Source organism: Plectropomus leopardus, chromosome 5 (assembly GCF_026936395.1).
Source record: "Plectropomus leopardus strain MGB_pleo_1.0 chromosome 5, ASM2693639v1, whole genome shotgun sequence".
NCBI classification, from domain to species: Eukaryota; Metazoa; Chordata; class Actinopteri; order Perciformes; family Serranidae; genus Plectropomus; species Plectropomus leopardus.
Window position 1 is genome coordinate 13,681,442 of NC_142180.1, and position 19,718 is coordinate 13,701,159.

General features: G+C 36.7%; 3 protein-coding genes and 1 long non-coding RNA gene across 6 annotated transcripts in view; all 4 read left to right on the forward strand.

The window, feature by feature from the left end:
• The first annotated feature begins 2,941 nt into the window (after positions 1-2,941).
• On the forward strand, positions 2,942-7,734 carry LOC121941385 (cornifelin homolog A-like). The gene is made up of 4 exons (XM_042484174.2): positions 2,942-3,091; positions 5,553-5,653; positions 6,180-6,367; positions 6,515-7,734. Exons 2-4 carry the CDS (start codon positions 5,590-5,592, stop codon positions 6,689-6,691), a joined length of 429 nt encoding a protein of 142 aa, XP_042340108.2. The 5' UTR covers positions 2,942-3,091; positions 5,553-5,589; the 3' UTR covers positions 6,692-7,734.
• Positions 7,735-10,388: 2,654 nt separating this feature from the next.
• LOC121941383 (placenta-specific gene 8 protein-like) lies at positions 10,389-12,539 on the forward strand. The gene is made up of 4 exons (XM_042484172.2): positions 10,389-10,541; positions 11,602-11,710; positions 11,856-12,022; positions 12,114-12,539. The coding sequence occupies exons 2-4, from the start codon at positions 11,644-11,646 to the stop codon at positions 12,333-12,335; spliced, it is 456 nt and encodes a 151-aa protein (XP_042340106.2). The 5' UTR covers positions 10,389-10,541; positions 11,602-11,643; the 3' UTR covers positions 12,336-12,539.
• A 455-nt stretch (positions 12,540-12,994) lies between these two features.
• LOC148189540 (placenta-specific gene 8 protein-like) lies at positions 12,995-16,729 on the forward strand. 3 transcript variants are annotated; one of them, XM_088077545.1, is made up of 4 exons: positions 12,995-14,806; positions 15,229-15,337; positions 15,483-15,649; positions 15,742-16,729. In XM_088077545.1, exons 2-4 carry the CDS (start codon positions 15,271-15,273, stop codon positions 15,961-15,963), a joined length of 456 nt encoding a protein of 151 aa, XP_087933671.1. In that variant the 5' UTR covers positions 12,995-14,806; positions 15,229-15,270; the 3' UTR covers positions 15,964-16,729. The 3 variants fall into 3 exon arrangements, with proteins under 3 accessions (XP_087933671.1, XP_087933672.1, XP_087933673.1); XM_088077546.1 differs by having other exon boundaries at positions 12,995-14,736; XM_088077547.1 differs by having other exon boundaries at positions 13,001-13,561.
• Positions 16,730-17,241: 512 nt separating this feature from the next.
• The window catches only part of LOC121966996 (uncharacterized), a 35,525-nt gene continuing 33,048 nt past the window's right edge, over positions 17,242-19,718 (forward strand). The window contains exon 1 of the long non-coding RNA XR_006107639.2: positions 17,242-17,364. This is a non-coding gene — a long non-coding RNA (uncharacterized LOC121966996). The remainder of the gene's footprint in view (positions 17,365-19,718) is intronic.

Consider the following 19,718-nt stretch of genomic DNA (forward strand, 5'->3'; position numbering starts at 1 on the left):
TTGATGGTGTCAAAGTTGAGGTCAGCAGATAAAGTCTCTATGTTTCATGAATAAACAAAGAAAGTACCAGTTCATTAGAAACATATTTGTATTTGGGTCTAGTTGCCTTTATGTAGTACATGACTGGTTTTACATGAATCTGGAATGTGTGAATTTCAGTATTCATATCAATTACAAGTTGGTCCAAAATCAGGATTAAAGGGATCTTATCTGATCATTTTACATTTCCTTGATAGTATAGATGAGATTCCATCATACTGTCATTGCACAGACTACAAGAACTGAAACAAAGAAATGCAGTTTAGCATCCAAGCAGAAATGCAAGAGGCAGTAATGTATGCCTACAGAATAAAATATAGAATAAATAGGATTTAGAATGGGCAGTGAGGGGTATGAATATACAAGATCTATACAGTATGTATGGCATGAACCGGATTTGTGGTAGTAATAGCAGAGGTAGACTATTATACACTGATTCTTTTGTGTTAACAGCTTAATTGACCTCGTGGTTAAGTTCAAGAGCTAATGGCAAATCCCTTGACCAACTGGAACTCGGACCTTTGTGGCTGTTGTACAGACGCAAGTATTTGTGAGTTTTAAAAAACAATTTTCCTTTCAAAACAATGTCAAATTTTGTGGAAAACTTGTAAAAATGCCTTATTTTCTCATTTGTATGTCCCTCTATAGCCATATAAAATCACCCAGACAAATATAATAGCTTAAAACTGTGTGTTTTCCAGGCTGCTATGGCTTCTGGTGCTGCCCTTGCATGGCCTGCTCGGTTGCAGGAAACAACGGAGAGAACCGTTGTCTCCCGTTATGTGACATACTCAGCCCTGCAATAGTAGCAGCCTGTGGCATCCCTCTGTGTGTGCCTCCTGCGGCTTTGGCTCTACGGGTTGGCATTCGACACAAGTATGGTATCCAGGTATGACTCGTAAAATTAAAGCACACTGGTTGCTTATGTCATGTTTTGATTAAAAACCTCCTGTACAAGTATATATATATGTATATATATGACATATGACATATGACATGAATAACAACTGAGAAACACAATTAAAAGAGCATGATTAATACTGTTTCTCCACAGGGTTCTATTTGTAAGGATATCGCCACTTCCTGTTTCTGTGAGTGTTGCTCCTATTGTCAGATGCATCGTGAGTTAAAGTACCGCAACAGCAACAAGGTTGTGGTTGTCAACATGCAGCCTTCTCCAATGATGATGGCTCCTGGAAACCCACCTCCTGCTGGTTTTAGGGGGCATCCAGGGGTTGTTACAGCTCCTTCATACTGAGCTTTGTGGTTTCTAATTGGTCTGCCCTGTCTTGTTAAAGACACTGGATTTAGCTGAGATCCATTATCTGAGGTGTGACTGTGTTGTGAGAGTCTGATGATTACTTTTGGTTTGATTTGAGAGGACACATCTTTGTTTGGATTTTTTTTTTTTTAAGTAGTGATGTAAAAAATGTAATCACATGCTGGGCCCAAAGGCTCAACCTTTTTTCTTTTCATGAAGCAAATACATAACTTTAATAAACATACAGACACATGACCTAATCAGATCAAATGTGCAGTATTGCACAACCCTCTTAATTGTGTTTCACAGATGAAAACTGAGCTACAGTTTTTGATGTAACTGTATATTTTTAAGCTGTGATTCTATAAATATAAAATTTTGTAAAGGCAGAATCTACAAAGTAACCTACATTTACAGTGTTACTGCACACTTGTGGTCAGGATGCCTCATATGCCCTTCCACAGTGGCTGTATGAATGAAAAATGCATAGTATTTACATGTAAAGCATGTCACACATTGCCTCAACTTGCGTTTGAATGTTAATATTCTACCACTGATGACCAACAGATGGGGCAATAGACCATCAAGGTGTTACCTGTTTTATGAAAGGTTCTGTTTTGGGCGATGAATAAAAAACCAGTTTTCAAATCACTTATTTTGTAACCTATGGTGTTTATCATCAGACAGGTGAAAAGTTAAATTAAAAACTGATATGACTTAATGCAAGGCAAGAACTCCAAACTGAAAATGAAGAAAAACTGTACAAGGAACAAAGGAACTAGGTGGTTGTAGGCAGAAGACACTGATTAGGGAAGTAAGAACAGGTGACTAGACCGCAGGACTATTAAGGGACAAGTGAAACTAATCAGGGCAGGCCAGGCAATCAAAAACTGGCAGGAAGGGCAGAAAATGAAGTGATTTGAAACAAGAGGAGATGTGACTAACAACATAAAACAAGAAACAGTAAGCATGACTGAGAATATAATTACAGAGAGGAAAAACTGGACCTTGAAAGTAGATCAGGGCAGATCATCAGTCATTTAAGTCATTTAACTATATTTACATCTACAATATTTCTGTAACATTATTGCATGCATAGTGGAACAAATCTTTTTGATACTAAAAAAGAAAATGATTGTTCACGCATTTGCTGGATTACCTCAGTCTGTGCCTCCTGTAGCCTTATCTTTCAGGATTGGGACAGAAATATAGAATCAAAAATTAAAGCCCAATCTACTGTGCATCTATAAAAATGGAATGAGCTTATCAACAATATATTTCTTTTAGTAAAGAAGTTAATAATCATATTTTCTTTTGGAAAACATCAGTGCAGAAATGTCTTAAAGGCTACACTGAAACTACTTTTGATATTTGGTTAAACTGCTGTTTTGAAATAATTTTATACTATAAATACTATAAAACACACAACATTGTCATGCAAAGGAATATGTTACTCTACAACCAAGGAATTGCGGAAGTTTCACCAGTGAGTCAAACATAGTTAAATGCAAGGTTATTAAATGAATACCCCTGAAAATCATTTGTTGTCACTGTTAATCTCTTTTAGTGTTTGTCTGGTTTGCCACACCTGTATTAAACTACAAAAAAAAAAAAAACCAAAAAACAATGGGCACACTACAATGCTTGTGCACTGTTGTCTTTACACATCGGTTCAGGTTCTGCAGCATTGTTTGTGCTTTTTTGGCCAATGTGCATGAGGTGCCACTCCTCATACATAAAATATTCTTCCAGAGCTGTCCAAGTTGACGACAAGGCTTTCAGCTTAATCAGGTAAGATTTTTAAGTTTACTGATAAGAGATTAGACATATTTATTTCAAAAGTAAATGAAAGCTTAATATGTCAAGACAGATGCTAACAAGATCCAGGAGAAAGGATCTCAGAAATATTGATTGTCACATTTTTTATAACATAACCTTATGTACCAGTTTTTGTCAAGTCATATCAACCCTGCCTCAAAAACATTTTTGATGACAACCAGTTACTGTTGGCACTGTGTGACTTCACAGCTACTTACTGGTAACTAAGAAGTTCATCAATATTAAAATATAAAAACATAGTGAAAGGTATGTTCTTGTATTATATTTCTGGAATCTTACAAAATCTTAAGAAATCTGGGTCCATATCCATATAATGACAGTTCCTGCTCAGTCTCTGGCTGTAAAAGGTAAATTGAGGTCGCCCATAAGGCAACAATTGGTGGACAGCCACTGTGCAGGACAGGCCTCTGAGAGACAAACTCACACACCCTGGGGAGTATTGTGAATGCCGCCTGAGCTGAAGTGACTGTAGTAACAGAAGAGTTTTCTCTTTCACTGCTGCTTCTTCCACTGTTGCTAATGTCAGAGTATGTTGATTGGACGATGAGCAACAATTCAATAATTATCATATTCTTAAAATGTGTAGCTGATGATATAAATTTAACATTAGCCATCAGCCAGCATTGCTGTGTTTCTAATATTCATAAAGATTTCTTACATATGAAAGAAAGCTTGTCCATGTTCACAAAACCAAGTGCACAACATTTTCATGCGGACACTTCCTGCTGATCTTTATCATTTTTCTCACTAAAGAGCCCATAGCCTATGAATAGCTCATTCATAGGGACTGAGTGACAGTGACCTGCATTTACTGGTTTGCTGCTGTTACACTCAAGGTCAATGCAAAATATCTCCATATTTTATCATTTCAAACTACGTTTTTACATAAAACATGGCTGTAATGTTCCATAAAATCAAGAAGGTGTGAATGACTCTTATGGATCAAATGTGTGTTGTGAGGATAACTTTTACTTTAAGTTGAATGTGATATAATTTTACCCTAATGTTATCCTAATTAAATTGCAACTGTACATTTAACTTAAAAGATTTTTTTAGGTCAGCGTCAGGGGACAGATCACAGGTGCCATCTAACCAGAAGTGCAAAACTAAGCAATATACAGGAAATACAGAGAACAAGAGAATTCTTAGGAAATTGTGGGTGTAAATGCTGCATGTGGAAAAGCTGATGCTGCAAGGTGATCTTTAGACATTGAATAAAACCATTAATGTATAAATGATGTAGATTTTTTAAAATGTTTTTTTTTTTTTAAAGCTGACATTACACTGAATTAGGGGCTTGAATGTGCAATAATGAGGTAAAGTGATCAATCAGGTTAGTATTAAAAAGCTGAATGAAACCAAGACTGTGTAAAAGTTCAAGGTTTATGAATCGCTGATGCAACACTGAAGTTCTGTGCTGAATGTGTAAGAAGGAGGTGAGGTACTAAATGAATAAAAAATAGATTAAATAGAATGTGGACTAAACCGTAAGGTTTATGAATTCACTAGATATACACAGTATAAGCAGAATGAATTGTATTAATAATAGTATAATATATAGTGTATATATATAGATATATGTGTATATATATTAGTGCTGGGCCGTTAACGGCGTTAACGTGCTGCGTTAACGCGGGATTCTTATCGCGCGATAAGGAAATTATCGCCCGGTAAACTATTCACTAAGTTGGGTCTATACAGTGAGCAAGGCACCAATTTCACTTTGTTGTTTAAGCGCGGATGTATACCTGGTCGAATTACGCGGAGGGGGCGTGAACAAGGCGGGAGCTGGTCTGCCTGAGTGACTGGAGTGATTGGCTCAAGCCGTGTCACAAAGCTGCTGACTGTTAATGGTCTTCTTCATGACCTCTAATGTAGGCCCACAGTTCAGTTAGGGTCATGTTATCAGAGGCTGCGCCCTCTGCTGTTCATTCCAGTTAGCAGGAAAAAGCTTTTTCCACATGGAGACAGAACCTGTGTTCCTAAATGTCTGTGTTTAACAAAATAAAAAAAAGTTAAACACCAAAGTAAATCTTATGGAACATTATTTTTCTTTACCAAATATTATAGTAGAACAGCTTTCTCAAGCAGTTTGTGATGCATTTTCATCATTTAGATAGATAGATATTATTTTGAATGTCTTTGGCAAAATTCAAATCTATAATTTTAATCTAGATTAATCTAGATTAAAAAAATTAATCTATGCCCAGCACTAATATATATATATATATATATATATATATATGTATGTATGTATATATATATGTATATGTATATGTATATATGTATATATGTATATATGTATATGTGTGTGTGTATATATATATATGTGTGTGTGTGTGTGTGTGTGTGTGTGTATACACACAGCATGCAGTGTACAGAATATTATACACTGATTTTTGTGTGTTAACAGGTTAATTGATCTCCATCTGTGGTAAATTCACAAGCCAATGGCATATCCCATGACAAACTGGAACTCGGACATCTTGGACTGTTGTGATGACACAAGTTCTTGTGAGTTAAAAAACAACTTTCATTCATATTTATTTGAAATAATGTCAGATTTAGTGGCTAACTTGTATAGAGGTTTTTCTTTTCTCATTTGTGTATAGGGCTGGGTAAAAAAATCGGTTCATCAGTGCATTGCAATATTGTTTTTGCCAATTCATTATCGATTCATAAAATCCTTAAATCGGTTATTTCCGTTGTAATGACGCCCCGCTCCCGTGGGAGCAATGTGAGTGCCGCCGGACTGTGATTGACATTGTTCAGAGGCCCCGTTTGACCCCCAAACAACATTTGTTGTTTATTCATTAAAATGGCGACAGTGGCGACTTCCTTATAATACATCCATGAGCAGTGTGTTAAAATCAGCGCCGACAACATTAAAAGCTGACATTTGGATACACAGAGTCGATAGTATTTACGTCGTGTGAATTGTGAGGTTCTTGACAATACCCAGCTCTATTTGTGCATCCCTCTTCAGTCAGATAAAGCCACGTGGACTAAATATGAGAACTTAAATCTGCTCATTTTTCAGGCTGCTATGGTTTCTGGTGCTGCCCTTGCATGGCCTGCACAGTTGCAGGAAAATTTGGAGACAACCGTTGTCTCCCGTTATGCGACATATTGAGTCCTGCCATCACATCAGCCTGTGGCATCCCTCTGTGTGTGCCTCCTGCAGCTTTGGCTCTCCGGGTTGGCATTCGACACAAATATGGTATCAAGGTATGACATGTATACAGACATGAATAGTTATAGAAAACATATGTCTGTTTTTCTGTGGACATATAAAAAAACTGAATAATGTAAGACACTAAATAATACTTGAGAAACACAGTAAAAAAGCATAATCAATATTTTGGTTCTCTACAGGGTTCTCTCTGTAAGGATATTGCCACTTCCTGTTTCTGTGAGTGGTGCTCCTATTGTCAGATGCATCGCGAGTTAAAGTACCGCAAGAAAAACAAGGCTGTTGTTGTCAACGCTCAGCCTCCTCCAGTCATTATAGCTCCCGGGCAGCCAGGGGTTTTCACAGTTCAGTCATACTGAGAGTTGTGATTTCTAACCGGTCTGCTCTGTCTTGTTAAAGACATTTGATTTAGCAGAAATCAGCTTTGTGATGTGACCATGTAGCGTTTGTTATGTGAAAAACTGATTACTTTTGATTAGGTGTGGGAGAGTTCAGTTCTTGTTGGGACCTTTTTTTAGCAGTGACATGCAAATGATTTTAAGTACTTTACATTGTGTATGTAAGGCATATATTTACATTTTTAAATACTTTACATCAGAGCATGCTGGGTCAATGTCAGTCTAATATCTAACTTCAATGTTAATCATGGCAGCTCTAGGTAGATATGATTATTAACTTCCTATTTTTAAAGGCTAAGGGTTTATCTCACTTAATAAAAGTGAACTACTTTTGTAAAGGTCTCGAAATGATGGATCAAGAGAAATTCACAAAAATGCTCTAAAATGTGAAAGAGAGCATGAGAGCAGAGATTTGTATATGTTTCCTGAACACTACTAAAACACATGCTTGTCATTGTCTGTTGCTGCTTTAGATCCACATAAATGATGAAGGAATTATGTATTATCAGAGCACAAAACAATATGTCAACATTATGAAGTTGACCCAACAGCTTTTTGAAGGATTTTAAAACCAAAGTAGAACTCTGTGTACATCATTATATGTAGATTTTAATTACTATTATTATTATGTTATCTGTTGTGATAATTACTTAAAAATAATAAGAAAAAATCAGTTCTATAAAATTATTTTATTTTGAAAGTTTGGGGAATCTTTATATGATCATGTGACTTTGTTTCTAAAAAAATTTGACAATTCCAGTGAAGTAACTTTGCACGAAACTGGTATCACTCTTACATCTGTAGTAATAAGAAGTGCCGAGATATTATCAGTGAGGCTCATTTTGTTTCTTGAGCATGGCAGGAGAACAGATCTGTGTATAAAAGGCATCAAATGTCAGAGGCCATGTCACAAAGGTGAAATTTATGGTTGGTTGTGTTGATCCTACCCTGTTCATATTTTTGGTCAAGTTCTTTCAGCCCCAGTAAATGAATGCTTTGTTTGAGCTTTCAGTGTACCGTGTCTTAATTGATGTTATCACTGGAGAGAGTCAGAAGAGCTGCAATTTCTCACATAGCAGCTTTAAGTAATCAAACCTTGCTGACATTTGGATGTACTATGTACAAAACTTGAATAACTTGATTGTGCTGCTCTCATCTTCTGCTCTTTGACATACAAATACACGTCAAAGTACGAGACTTCTTAAATTCCTCAGACTGAAAAATAAATAATGAAAAGTTCTTTGCCGAAACCCCTTCAAGACACAAATATTTTACCTCTAGACGGCTGAATGGTGCCCTATGACCTAGATATTAGACAGCTTAGATGACAGTGCAGTGGTCACCATAATATAATTGCTGGCCCTTAATAAGTGTTACCTTGGAGGCTTCTGAGAAGTGTTTTTTTTTTTTGGAGTGTTTGTTTTTTTTTTAAGTTTTAAGTTTAAGTAGACTTGTTTTCAGTAAATGTTTTGTTATTTATCAAAGTACACCCTCACATTAAAGCAACGCAGTCTTTTTAATGTCCTCATTTAGAAAAAAAAGTGGACATTTTTATTTTACATTTTTTGTGCTCTTGGGGCTATAATAACAAAAATCAACATTTATTCTTTTTAACTGACCCCGTAGCTTTTTAAATATCGCCCTCTGGCCTCTACCTAACGGTTGAGATGGGTGTTTATGATAAGTAAGATATAAAGGGAAAAAAATCAAAATTATAAATCATTTACCCTATGTAATGTAATGTTTGGAATTTGTTAGTATACCAACAAAATCAATTTGTGACCATAGAATGAGTTGTATTATCAGTACTAATAGTATTTCCATGCATATTTACCATTACAGCACAAAAAAGTCCCAGAAATTGTGAAAAAAATCAGACATATAAAAAAAACTTTCACCAAATATATAATGGACTAGCATTAACTATATGGTATTAACAACACGGAATATCCATCCCTTTTTTTTTCATAGAAAATGCAGATGTATTATCTTAACACGAAGGATCAGTTATCAGTTATCAGTTAACTTATGTCTTCACAAATAGTCAATTGAAATTTCATTAGCTCAGCTCCACTACCTTAACAAGCCCAAATCAACTGTTTGGTAGAGCATGTTTTTAAAAATGATTTGACCCTTATAACATTTGATTTACAAAGTTTAAGTTACAAGTTATGTTTAAGTTACATAAATTTGCTCATTAAGTCATCTAAAACTATAAAATGTCAAATAAATATGGCTTCCTTTAAAAATCCCAGTACACAGAGTCCTAATGTCTGGTGTGTTTTTTCTTGTAACTAACCCTCTATAGGAGGTAAACTGAAAAGGCAGACTGTTTAAAGACAAAATGACATCTAGTGGATTTTTTAGCATAACATACCTGAACTAAATGATAGAGATTGCTCAGTCATGTTGAGTTGAATTCAACACATTAAGATATAGTGACTCAAAATGTGCTCGACCAAACAGTTGAGCAGGACGTTAAAGGCTTAACCAGTGTATTTGAAGAACAATGAATCGCCTAATACATGGAACTCAAAATGTCTATCTGAGGTCTCTGTACAATAGATAATTAACTGTAAAATAATAAACCAAAGTATATCAGTATGTGATTCCTCAACTGTCATACTGACATAGTGAACAACTTGCCCATATACTTCAAGAGCATAGTAAAATTCCTGAAATTTTTGGTTATGGCTTTTAGTTTTGGTATGCCACCCCAAGATTTTCATCTGGCTACCTCCACCAAAAAAATTGGAGGTGTGCCACTTGCCGTCGCAACCTGGATGTTCTACCAGTGAAAAGCAGCCTTACATAACATGTTTTGAGTGAAAGCTGTGGTAAACCATGTGCTCTCATATCTGTCACACTGGGGCTGTGACGGGTTAGTCAGGAAGTTGTGGTCTACGGTTGCACCTGCAGATGTTGGCTACATGAAACGTGTCCTGTAATGAAGGCATTTTGTTTCATCATTTGAAAAATCAATGATTTGTTTTCTATCAGAATGAACCATGCCAGCAGCTATGAGTACAGTTTTTCCACATTTTTAAGCACAAATTCCACTCATTTAGGAAGTCGCAGAAGCTCCTGCACTGCCGACAACACGTTCCTGTAAATGTTTCCAAATAAAATGCCTTGTATCAGAAACTGAAGAGAAAAGAGGAGGCAAATATTTTCTGCCAATTCACCACTGCCGCTGGCTTCCATTGTAAAAAAAAATGGAAAAGTGAAAATGTGTCACATAAACCCTTGAAAGTCACCTTTACACATCTGCAATGCATTTATTTTCTTGAACAGTTTTTTTCCCCCTGAGAAATTGCTCTATCGTTTTAAGATTTGAAGCCAGTGACAGTGATGATTGGGCAGAGAATAACTACCACATAGTTCGCTTATGGTAAATTATTATGAAAAAATAAAGATACTGACTTCTGCATAAAGGTGATAATGATTTGTAATCCACATGTCAAAAAGACTGATATGGTCCCTTAAAAGAGAGCTCTTTCACAAGATTTTTAATTAATTAATTTTATCTTTATTCAAAAGAATGACAATAATATTATTTGCATTACTGAAGAACATGTTGAAAAGTTCTTGAATAAAAACATGCCAAATATTGAACAGTTGTCTGATAATAATGCAATTGCAGAGGTGCAGACCCACCCCCCATTTCCATTTCAGGGAGTAGGCAAGCTGCAGGAGGAAATTGTCATTCTCGGTGTGATTAGTGTTTCCAGTGTCTGTGTTAAAAGTGTGGGGAAGCATCAATAAAGCACTGAGCCTTGGCCATTACGTGCAGCGGGATCTCTCAACAAAGGTAATTATGCTTTTTATAATGTGTCTTCTTGAGTGAGAACATATCATTTCTTATTGTCTGTTCTTTGATTAAACACATTCAAAAAGGGATAGTTTCCTTATTGGGATATTAACACCATGTATGCATAACATTCACTTTGAGAAGTGAGTAATCATAAATACAAATACCAACGTCAAACTATTCTTAACATGTGGTTCTGTTTACTCTGTGCCAATGGAATCAGGTTTGCACCATTGTTTCTGTTACGCTGTTCAACATGCAAAAGATCACATTCTTAAAAAAAGATATGGCAGTTTTTGATAATACATATTAACCTTAAACAAGCAAAACAAAACAGAAAAATAAATAAAATAGGGGAAAAAAGGGACGTAGTCTTGATGAAGTGATTCACATCCTAAACAGTGATGTAATGTAACAAAGTCATACATTGATTCATTACTTAACTTGTGAAGAAGACATGGTTGTTCTTGAAAAGTAATGCACACTGCATTTTTAAGCTGCTGTACCCTACATGTTAGAGGAAGTAAATATAATTATCCTCCTCCTTACACTGAGCTTTATAAAATAAAATTTCATTTGATACTTCTAGTATAATATCAGATCCTTAAAGAGTTTTACTCAAATAATATTCTAATTTTACCAAAGTCATTTTCAGCTAAGACTTTTGTTTTATTCAAGTATGGCTCCCAGGTTCTTGAGTGTATTGAATTAAAATTAAAATTAATCAATTAAATTCAATTAAAATTAATTAAATTAAAACCCCACAGTGTAGCTGTTGTCACACTGAAACTCATTGGAAAACACTTATTTGATAGAAATCACCTCTGCATTTTACACACAAAAAAAGAATGCAGATTTATATCTATGCAAACCTCGCTGCAACAGGTTGCAACAAGGTGCTTCAAAATTGAGTCAAATAATCTGTAGAAGATGGTACAAGAATTACATTTTCAGACATGTGCTTCTATAGAAATAGTGGTAAAAGATTAAGAAACTTAAATTCAAGGATAAAAAATTTCTGTAATTTTCACTGTGTTCTGATCTCTGTGTGTCAATACAGGTTCATTGTTCAGCACCTGTGGCTGAAGTAGTTCAACGTCCGATGGAAGCCCAACCTTTGACAGACTGGGACGCTAGTCTCTGTGACTGCTTTGAGGACGTGAGCACATGTACGAACCAGTACCACTATTTCAACAAATTTGTTTTCTTTTGGATCAGAGGGCTTATTTTGTTTCATTTGTAAGGTCCTCTTGTACAGGTCACTTTAAAGCTGCCACCACTCTGTTGGTCTATCTGTGTGTTTTTATTTTTTAGGTTGCTACGGTTTCTGGTGCTGCCCTTGCATTGCATGCACAGTTTCAGAAAGATTTGGAGAGAGCCGTTTACTCCCATTATGTGACCTCTGCGTAAGAGCAGGAATGTGTATTCCTCCTGCAGTCCTTTCTCTGCGGGTTGCCATGCGAAACAGATATGGCATCAAGGTATGATGCTTGTAAAGCATTTCACATGAGAAGTTTAAAAAAAATGAGGCAATTGAATTTACAACTTTCCTTTTTTTTTGGTTCTCTGCAGGGTTCCATCTGTAAGGACATCCTAGCCTCCTGTTTCTGTGAGTGGTGCTCCTGGTGTCAGATGCATCGTGAGTTGAAACATCGCAAAAAAACACCTGTCGTCCACAACATGTCAAATCAAACCATCGTACAAATGCAGCCTTATCCACTGATGATGGGTCCTGCATACCCTTACCCTCCCCAAGGTGGTTTTATGGGTCAAGGAGTCCCACCCCAAGAATGAACCATTAGGGGTTGTTGTGACATAATACTAAACTCTGTGGCTTCATATTGTTCTGCTGGCTGTTGTGAAGGAAATACTATCCTGCTGTCTGCTGTGTATTGAAGATTATCTCTGTGTTTGTAATAATTTTGAAAATTATTGTTCTAGTTCTTGGGAAATCCCTTAAATTTAATCTCAAGTTATAAACAGCCATCAATGCTTGTAGTCCTTTCAAATCTTTATTTCTCCTAGCAAGTCATCCTAGCAACTGAATGTGGTCCTCATAAGAAATAATAGTTTTATTTAAGCAAGAATCCACTGCAGTTCAACCAAAAGCCCAACAGAGGGCACTCTGATGACAAATGGTTGTCAGATGACTTTTTATTTTTTTAAGTACAAATGAAGACACTCATCCATTGCAATCCTTTTCTTTAGTAACATAAAATGCTTTGAGTTTAAGTTTTAGTAGTTCAGAGCTACTACTAAGCAACATTTGATCTATAAGGTTATACAAGAATATGTGAGTGTATATATATATATATATATATATATATATATATAAAATTTAAGGGCTATTATTCATATTCATATTCATAGTTTTTCTGAAAACGTGTGTGTAGGTGTTTTAAAAGCACTTAAACGCTAACGCCACTGCTGTGTAAGTTATTACTTAAATTACTTAAGAACAGAGGGCTATTGTACAATACCTAGATAGCGGATTAAGCCAGGAATTTCCAGGTAGGCCTATTGGGGCTGAATTTAGCTGTGACATGAATTAAGCTGTGTGCATGTGAGGGCAATGGCCTTATCACTGATGCCCTCAACATCCCACAGATGTCTGTGTGGCATTCGCATTACATTTCTTAAATAAAATGTATACTTTTAGTACACTACCTTTATATGAATTGGAGTAAAAGTATTCCTCCAGTTTTTACTCCAGTATAGATTATGTAGCCTATTTCTATATCCTCAGAATTTTTGTTTCTCGTTACTACAAAATACATTTGGCGGATCAGTGGCCCTAGGTTGTGTATGTAGTGTAAACAAATAAGTACAGGTATCAACAGGTGCTATCAAAGCTGTAAGTCAGTTTCGATTTCCAGTCAAGCCCAGGCTGCATGTCAGATCAGATACTGCGTGTCCACAGCTACATAACCCTCGGCAACTAGACTGACTTCATGATGGAGGCAGAGGACGGCATCCCACAACAGTGAGGGCGAATTCAAGGAGGCCAAGCTGTGTTACAGGTAACTGTGTGGTGACTGTCCACTCTAGTGTGTCAGCCCTGGAGGTCAAAGGTTTTCTGTAAATCTTAGTCTTAGCCTTAAATTGTGAAGAAGACATGGTTGTTCTTGAAACATAATATGCACTGCATTTTCTAAGCTGCTGTACCCTACATGTTCAGAATAAGTAACTATCATAATCTTCCTCCTTACAGTGAGCTTTATAAAATTAGGATTTAATTTGATACTTCTAGTAGGCTAAATATCAGATCCTTAAAGACTTTTACTTAAGTAACATTCTAATAGGTAATTTTGCCAAAGTCATTTTTCCGGTAACATTTCTGTTTTACTCACGTGTGGCTCCCAGGTACTTGAGTGTATTGAAATATATATATATGTCTATGTATGTATATGTATGTATATAAGTATTAGGTGAATTTTTGTGGACACTGTAATATTTTGAAAAAAAAAAACGAACACACACACACCGCCACAAAAAAGAAAAAACAAAACAACAACCACACACTTCTTTTTTTTTCTTAAACAGCCACACCACCGTTGTAATAGCTGCTTGCATGTGCGCTACATCACGGCTCCGCTGCGGTTTTGCTCCGTGCTCCCTCATCCTTCAATCCCCACCAGTTGCGTTTTGAGTCCGAAATGGCGCAGCACTGTCGGATCAGTTGGAGTGTCGAGACAGAATCACGCACATTATGGTACAAAAGAAGTAATAACTCCATTCACTCCGTGGAATAATTAAAATGATGTCGATTCACTCCCAGAACTCCCAACAAGTTGCTCCACGCCATTTCCTTTCTAGGCCTGTCCTTATAAAAGGATGTGTTGTGTCATAAACAATTTTGTGATTTGCCACCTCCCAAATTAGCTTCTCGTGCTCGTTGCCGGTACTGACCTCTGAAAACCTCTAACCTGTTGAATCCAGGCCCGGATCCGCTTATTGTGATGTTTTGTTGATGTAGCTACGTGATACGATCAGAGGTAAACATGGAAGTTACCGGCTGTTTTAATGTTGTATCTGATTTCCTGTCTGCTCTGTGTTAAATTCGGCTGAAGTTATGCGAAGTGATCTGGCGTCTGGCTAAAGTAGGAGGCTTGCGTGTCTGATCCGCAAGCCTCCGGACTGCTGGGGCTGAGAGGGAGTCGAGCCGCTACGCAGCGGAGTCAGTGGAAATTCACAGGTAGACAACAGTGTCATCTATTTGCTCCATCTGCCGTGACGGGGCGGAGCCGGAGCGCACCTGGATCTGTGTGTGTGTGTGTGTGTGTGTGTCTGGGTGTGTCTGGGTGTGGTACATAATAGCTTTACTGTTATGTAAAGGTGACAACTGAGAGAAAATGAAAAAACACATCACCGGGAAGTAAAAACCCGCAGTGTTACGGTGGAACTGTTGTCACACTGAAAAACATTGGAAAACACTCATTTGATAGACCTCACCTCTGCATTTTGCACACAAACAGAAAAATGCAGATTTATATTCATGAAAACCTCGCTGCAACAGGTTTCAGCAAGGTGCACAAAATTGAGCCAAATAATCTGTAGAGGATGATACAAGAATTACATTTTCAGACATGTGCTTCCACAGAAATAATCGTAAAATATTAAGACACACAATGTACACTTATGCTCTAAAACTTTCTGTAATTTTTCTGATCTCTGTGTGTCAATACAGATTCATTGTTCAGCACCTGTGGCTGAAGTAGTTCAACGTCCGATGGAAGCCCAACCTTTGACAGACTGGGACGCTAGTCTCTGTGACTGCTTTGAGGACGTGGGCACATGTACGAAACAGGACCACTATTTCAACAAATTTGTTTTCTTTTGGATCAGGGGGCTTATTTTGTCTCATTTGTAAGGTCCTCTTGTACAGGTCACTTTAAAGCTGCCACCACTCTGTTGGTCTATCTGTGTGTTTTTATTTTTTAGGTTGCTATGGTTTCTGGTGCTGCCCTTGCATTGCATGCACAGTTTCAGAAAGATTTGGAGAGAGCCGTTTACTCCCATTATGTGACCTCTGCATAAGAGCAGGAATGTGTATTCCTCCTGCAGTCCTTTCTCTGCGGGTTGCCATGCGAAACAGATATGGCATCAAGGTATGATGCTTGTAAAGCATTTCATATGAGAAGTTTTAAAAAAAATGAGGCGATTGAATTTACAACTTTCCTTTTTTTTTGGTTCTCTGCAGGGTTCCATCTGTAAGGACATCCTAGCCTCCTGTTTCTGTGAGTGGTGCTCCTGGTGTCAGATGCATCGTGAGTTGAAACATCGCAGAAAAACACCTGTTGTCCACAACATCTCAAATCAAACCATTGTACAAATGCAGCCTTATCCACTGATGATGGGTCCTGCATACCCTTACCCTCCCCAAGGTGGTTTTACGGGTCAAAGAGTCCCACCCCAAGAATGAACCATTAGAGGTTGTTGTGACATCATACTAAACTCTGTGGCTTCATATTGTTCTGCTGGCTGTTGTGAAGGAAATACTATCCTGCTGTCTGTTGTGTATTGAAGATTATCTCTGTGTTTGTAATAATTTTGAAAATTATTGTTCTAGTTCTTAGGAAATCCCTTAAATTTAATCTCAAATTATTTACATCATCATTGACATCCAGATCATGTTTAAGTGGATGACTGTAGTCTTTTCAAATTTTCATCTTGGTCATCTTGGGAACTGAGTGTGTTCTGCAGTTTAAGAAATAATTAAATTATATTTTAGCAGGGATTATATAATTTATCAGCACCCTATTGCAGTTCATCCAAAAACCCAACAGAGGGCACTCTATGATCAGTAGTGGTTGTTATTTACATGGTACAAATGAAGACATTCATCCACTGCAGTCTTCTAATTTGGTCATATGAAACGCATTGACGAGTTTAGGTAGTTCAGAGCTACTACTAAACAACATTTCTACAATCATCTATAAGGTTATACAAGGATATGTGAGTAAATATGTTTTTGTTTGTTTTAGTAATGTGAAAGCTACTGTGTGCTAACTTCAACTTGGATACTGAAGAAATCTTCACAACTTTAAACTGTGACCTTTGTTTTTATGTAGTTTCAGGGATATTTTCTGGCCCATTGGTGAACATATTCAGTTTTTCATCATGCAGTGTATCGTGGTTGAGATAAGAAAAAAATGCAATTAAAATCATATTCTATGTTTTATTGAAAAGTGTGTGTGTATTTGTGTGTGCGTGTGTGTTTTAAAAGCACTCAAAGGTCTAACACCATTGCTGTGGAAGCCCCGTGAGGCCTAGTCTTATATAAAAGTTTTTCTTTTGCGTTATTAGCCTGTTTAAGAGCAGAGGGCTATTGCACAAAATCTAGATAGCAGATTAAGCCAGGATTTTGTTTTTGATTCTGTACATCTAGCCTGCCCCCAGGCTTGTTTCATCCTGCTGCTTGATTTGTTCAGTCAGCTGTCACTTGCATCAGAAACATATATGCTTTGTATTTATTTCATGGTGTTCTTCAGGGTTTTTACTGCATATTAATTTTTGCCACCACCTCAAATGGTTAATGTCATCATAAACTAACGCAATATAATCATTCCACGTCTTCATGTTGCGTTTAAACGCAATGACCGCAGGTGTCCATCGCGGCGCTGCCGCGGTGCCTGACTGTCCGCATCACAGATTGGAAGCAGATGAACAAGATCAACTTTATCACTTCCTATACTCCGATAAACTTTTATCTTCCATGGAGAAGTTTCCCTCAGTGCCAAAAGCGTCAGTGTCAGACGTTATCCTGATAAATAAAAACAATAAATTTCCAGGCCATGGATGTATTGTAGTGAAATCGGTCCAGGTGAGGACTAGATGAATGTTATTGATACAAATTGCACAAACGGTAAGAAAAATGTCATCATTTTTACCGATTTCGGCTACAGGCAGTCATAACAATCACACAGGTTTTGCCGCGGTTACATTGATACATTTTCAATGTCCCTGTCAAAAGTAAAACTTCGAAAGCGGCCGCGGAAGTTTAATCCTTATTGGAAAGTGATTCTTAAAATATGCCAAGGAGGAAGAGTAACACCGTCTCTCAGCGTCCATATCAAGCTGAAAATGTGTGAATAGCTCTCAAATGTATAAATTTGTATAATATAAATTAAATAGCCTAATATAGCTATATTTTATTAAAAGTTCTTTGACGGAGACTTCAACTAATGTTAAGCTACAACTTCCCCTAAATAATGTAAAAATTTTAGTAGGTATGGAATTCCAGCCCCTCTAGTGTTAACATCAGTTTGTATTCATCTTCTCAGATCTAATGAACAAAATAAACACAAAGCCTGTGGTTTTGACCAGCAATGGGTGGAAAAATTCCGTAAACTGCGTTCATAAAAACAAACTTTAATGCAACTACCCTGTAATGGGGCCACATTTGAATGATGTTTAGTTTGTATCCTGTAAACTAGGCCTATTTTTCTTGTTAAGGATAATTTAAAATTTTGGCACTTTGAGTGTTAATTAGTATGTTTTTATTTTTATTATATTTTATCTAAAGAACCACTAAAACACACTTTTATAAAATGTACTTACTGAAAGGACACATTTTGCCATCTTTTTGAGCTGTTATAAAGGCATTAGTCTTAAGTGACTGAAACTGTGGTTAATAGCATGAATTTAATGTTATGAAAATGATCAATTAAAAAATGTTCACCCCAGCCTCTGGCTGAGTACTCCACTTTCTCAACAACTTTGATTAAGTATTTAACAACAATAATGATACCCCAGAAATCAGCAGGTTAAAGTGTGATTAACTAGGGCCCGAACACCGAATGGTGCAAGGACCCTCTTGGAATGCAAGGAATTATTTTTTTTCTGCCAAATGAATAACATTTTTGGAGGTTGCAACATACCCATGAAACTTGGTACGCAAGTCCGGCCTGGCAAAAAATGTCGCATTGTGTTGGTTTATGATGCAGGTGTGGCTAAATGGCTCCACACCGCCCCTTAAGGCATCCAAACGGACGTGAAAACGTCATAGTATACTATGTTGTCCAAAGTGGCACAAAAACATGATCTCGTAGTATCATCCAAAAATTTAAGAAAAGTCAAAGTATAGTATGTCATCAAAAAATTCATCAAAACGTTAAAGTAAGTCATCCAAAAATGCATACAAATGTCATATTAGAGTATGTTGTCAAAAATGGCTTAAAAATAGTACAGTATAGTATGGTGTCCAAAATGGGCTAAAAATGTCATAGTATGGTTTACTTCATCCACAATGCATGAAAAAAAAGGCATAGTATAATATTTTGTCCAGAACTGGCTAAAAATGTCATAGTACAGTATGGCACCAGACACGGGGCAAAAAACATCACAGTATAGTATGTTATCAAAAATGGGCTGAATAAAAATGCAATAGTATAGTATGTTATCCAAAATGACATTTTTTGCTATGCTATAGTATTGCCTTTTGGGTCATTTTTTCGACATGACATATAATGGCATTTTTGGCTGTTTGGCAGCATTCAATGCTATGGCATCTCTCGGCACACTATTTTATGCTTTTTTTCCAGCTGTTTTTGGGACATTTCATTTTTTGATATTGTGTCCATACTACAGTATTGCCTTTTGGGTCACTTTTTTAACAAGCAAAATTACAGTGTTTTTGGCCGTTTTTGCAAACAGTGCACTCCATGGTGTGCCTCAGTAAGTTATTTTATGCAGTTTTCAGCTGTTTTTGGGACATGTCATTTTATGACATTTTTGCCAAACTATGTTATTGCCTTTTGAATCATTTTTTCAACATACCATATTATGGTGGTTTTGGCCATTTTAGCAACATTCCATGCTATGGCATATCTCTGCACACTATGTTATGCAATATTTTAGCGTGTTTTCAGCTGTTTTTGGGACAAGTCACTTTTGACATTTTTACCATTCTATAGTATTGCAGTTTTGGTCATTGTTTTTATAACTTGCCATTTTAAGGTGTTTTTGGCTGTTTTTGCAACATTCTATGCTATGGCATGTCTCGGCAAGCTATTTCATGCGTTTTTAAGTGGTTTTCTGCTTGGGACATGTCAAATTTGGACAATTACTATAGCCTTGCATTTTTGGTCATTTTTTCGACGTGCCACTTTCTACGCTATGGCGTGTCTTGACAGGCTATTCTGAGCTGTTTCCAGCTCTTTTCAGCAAATTTTAGGA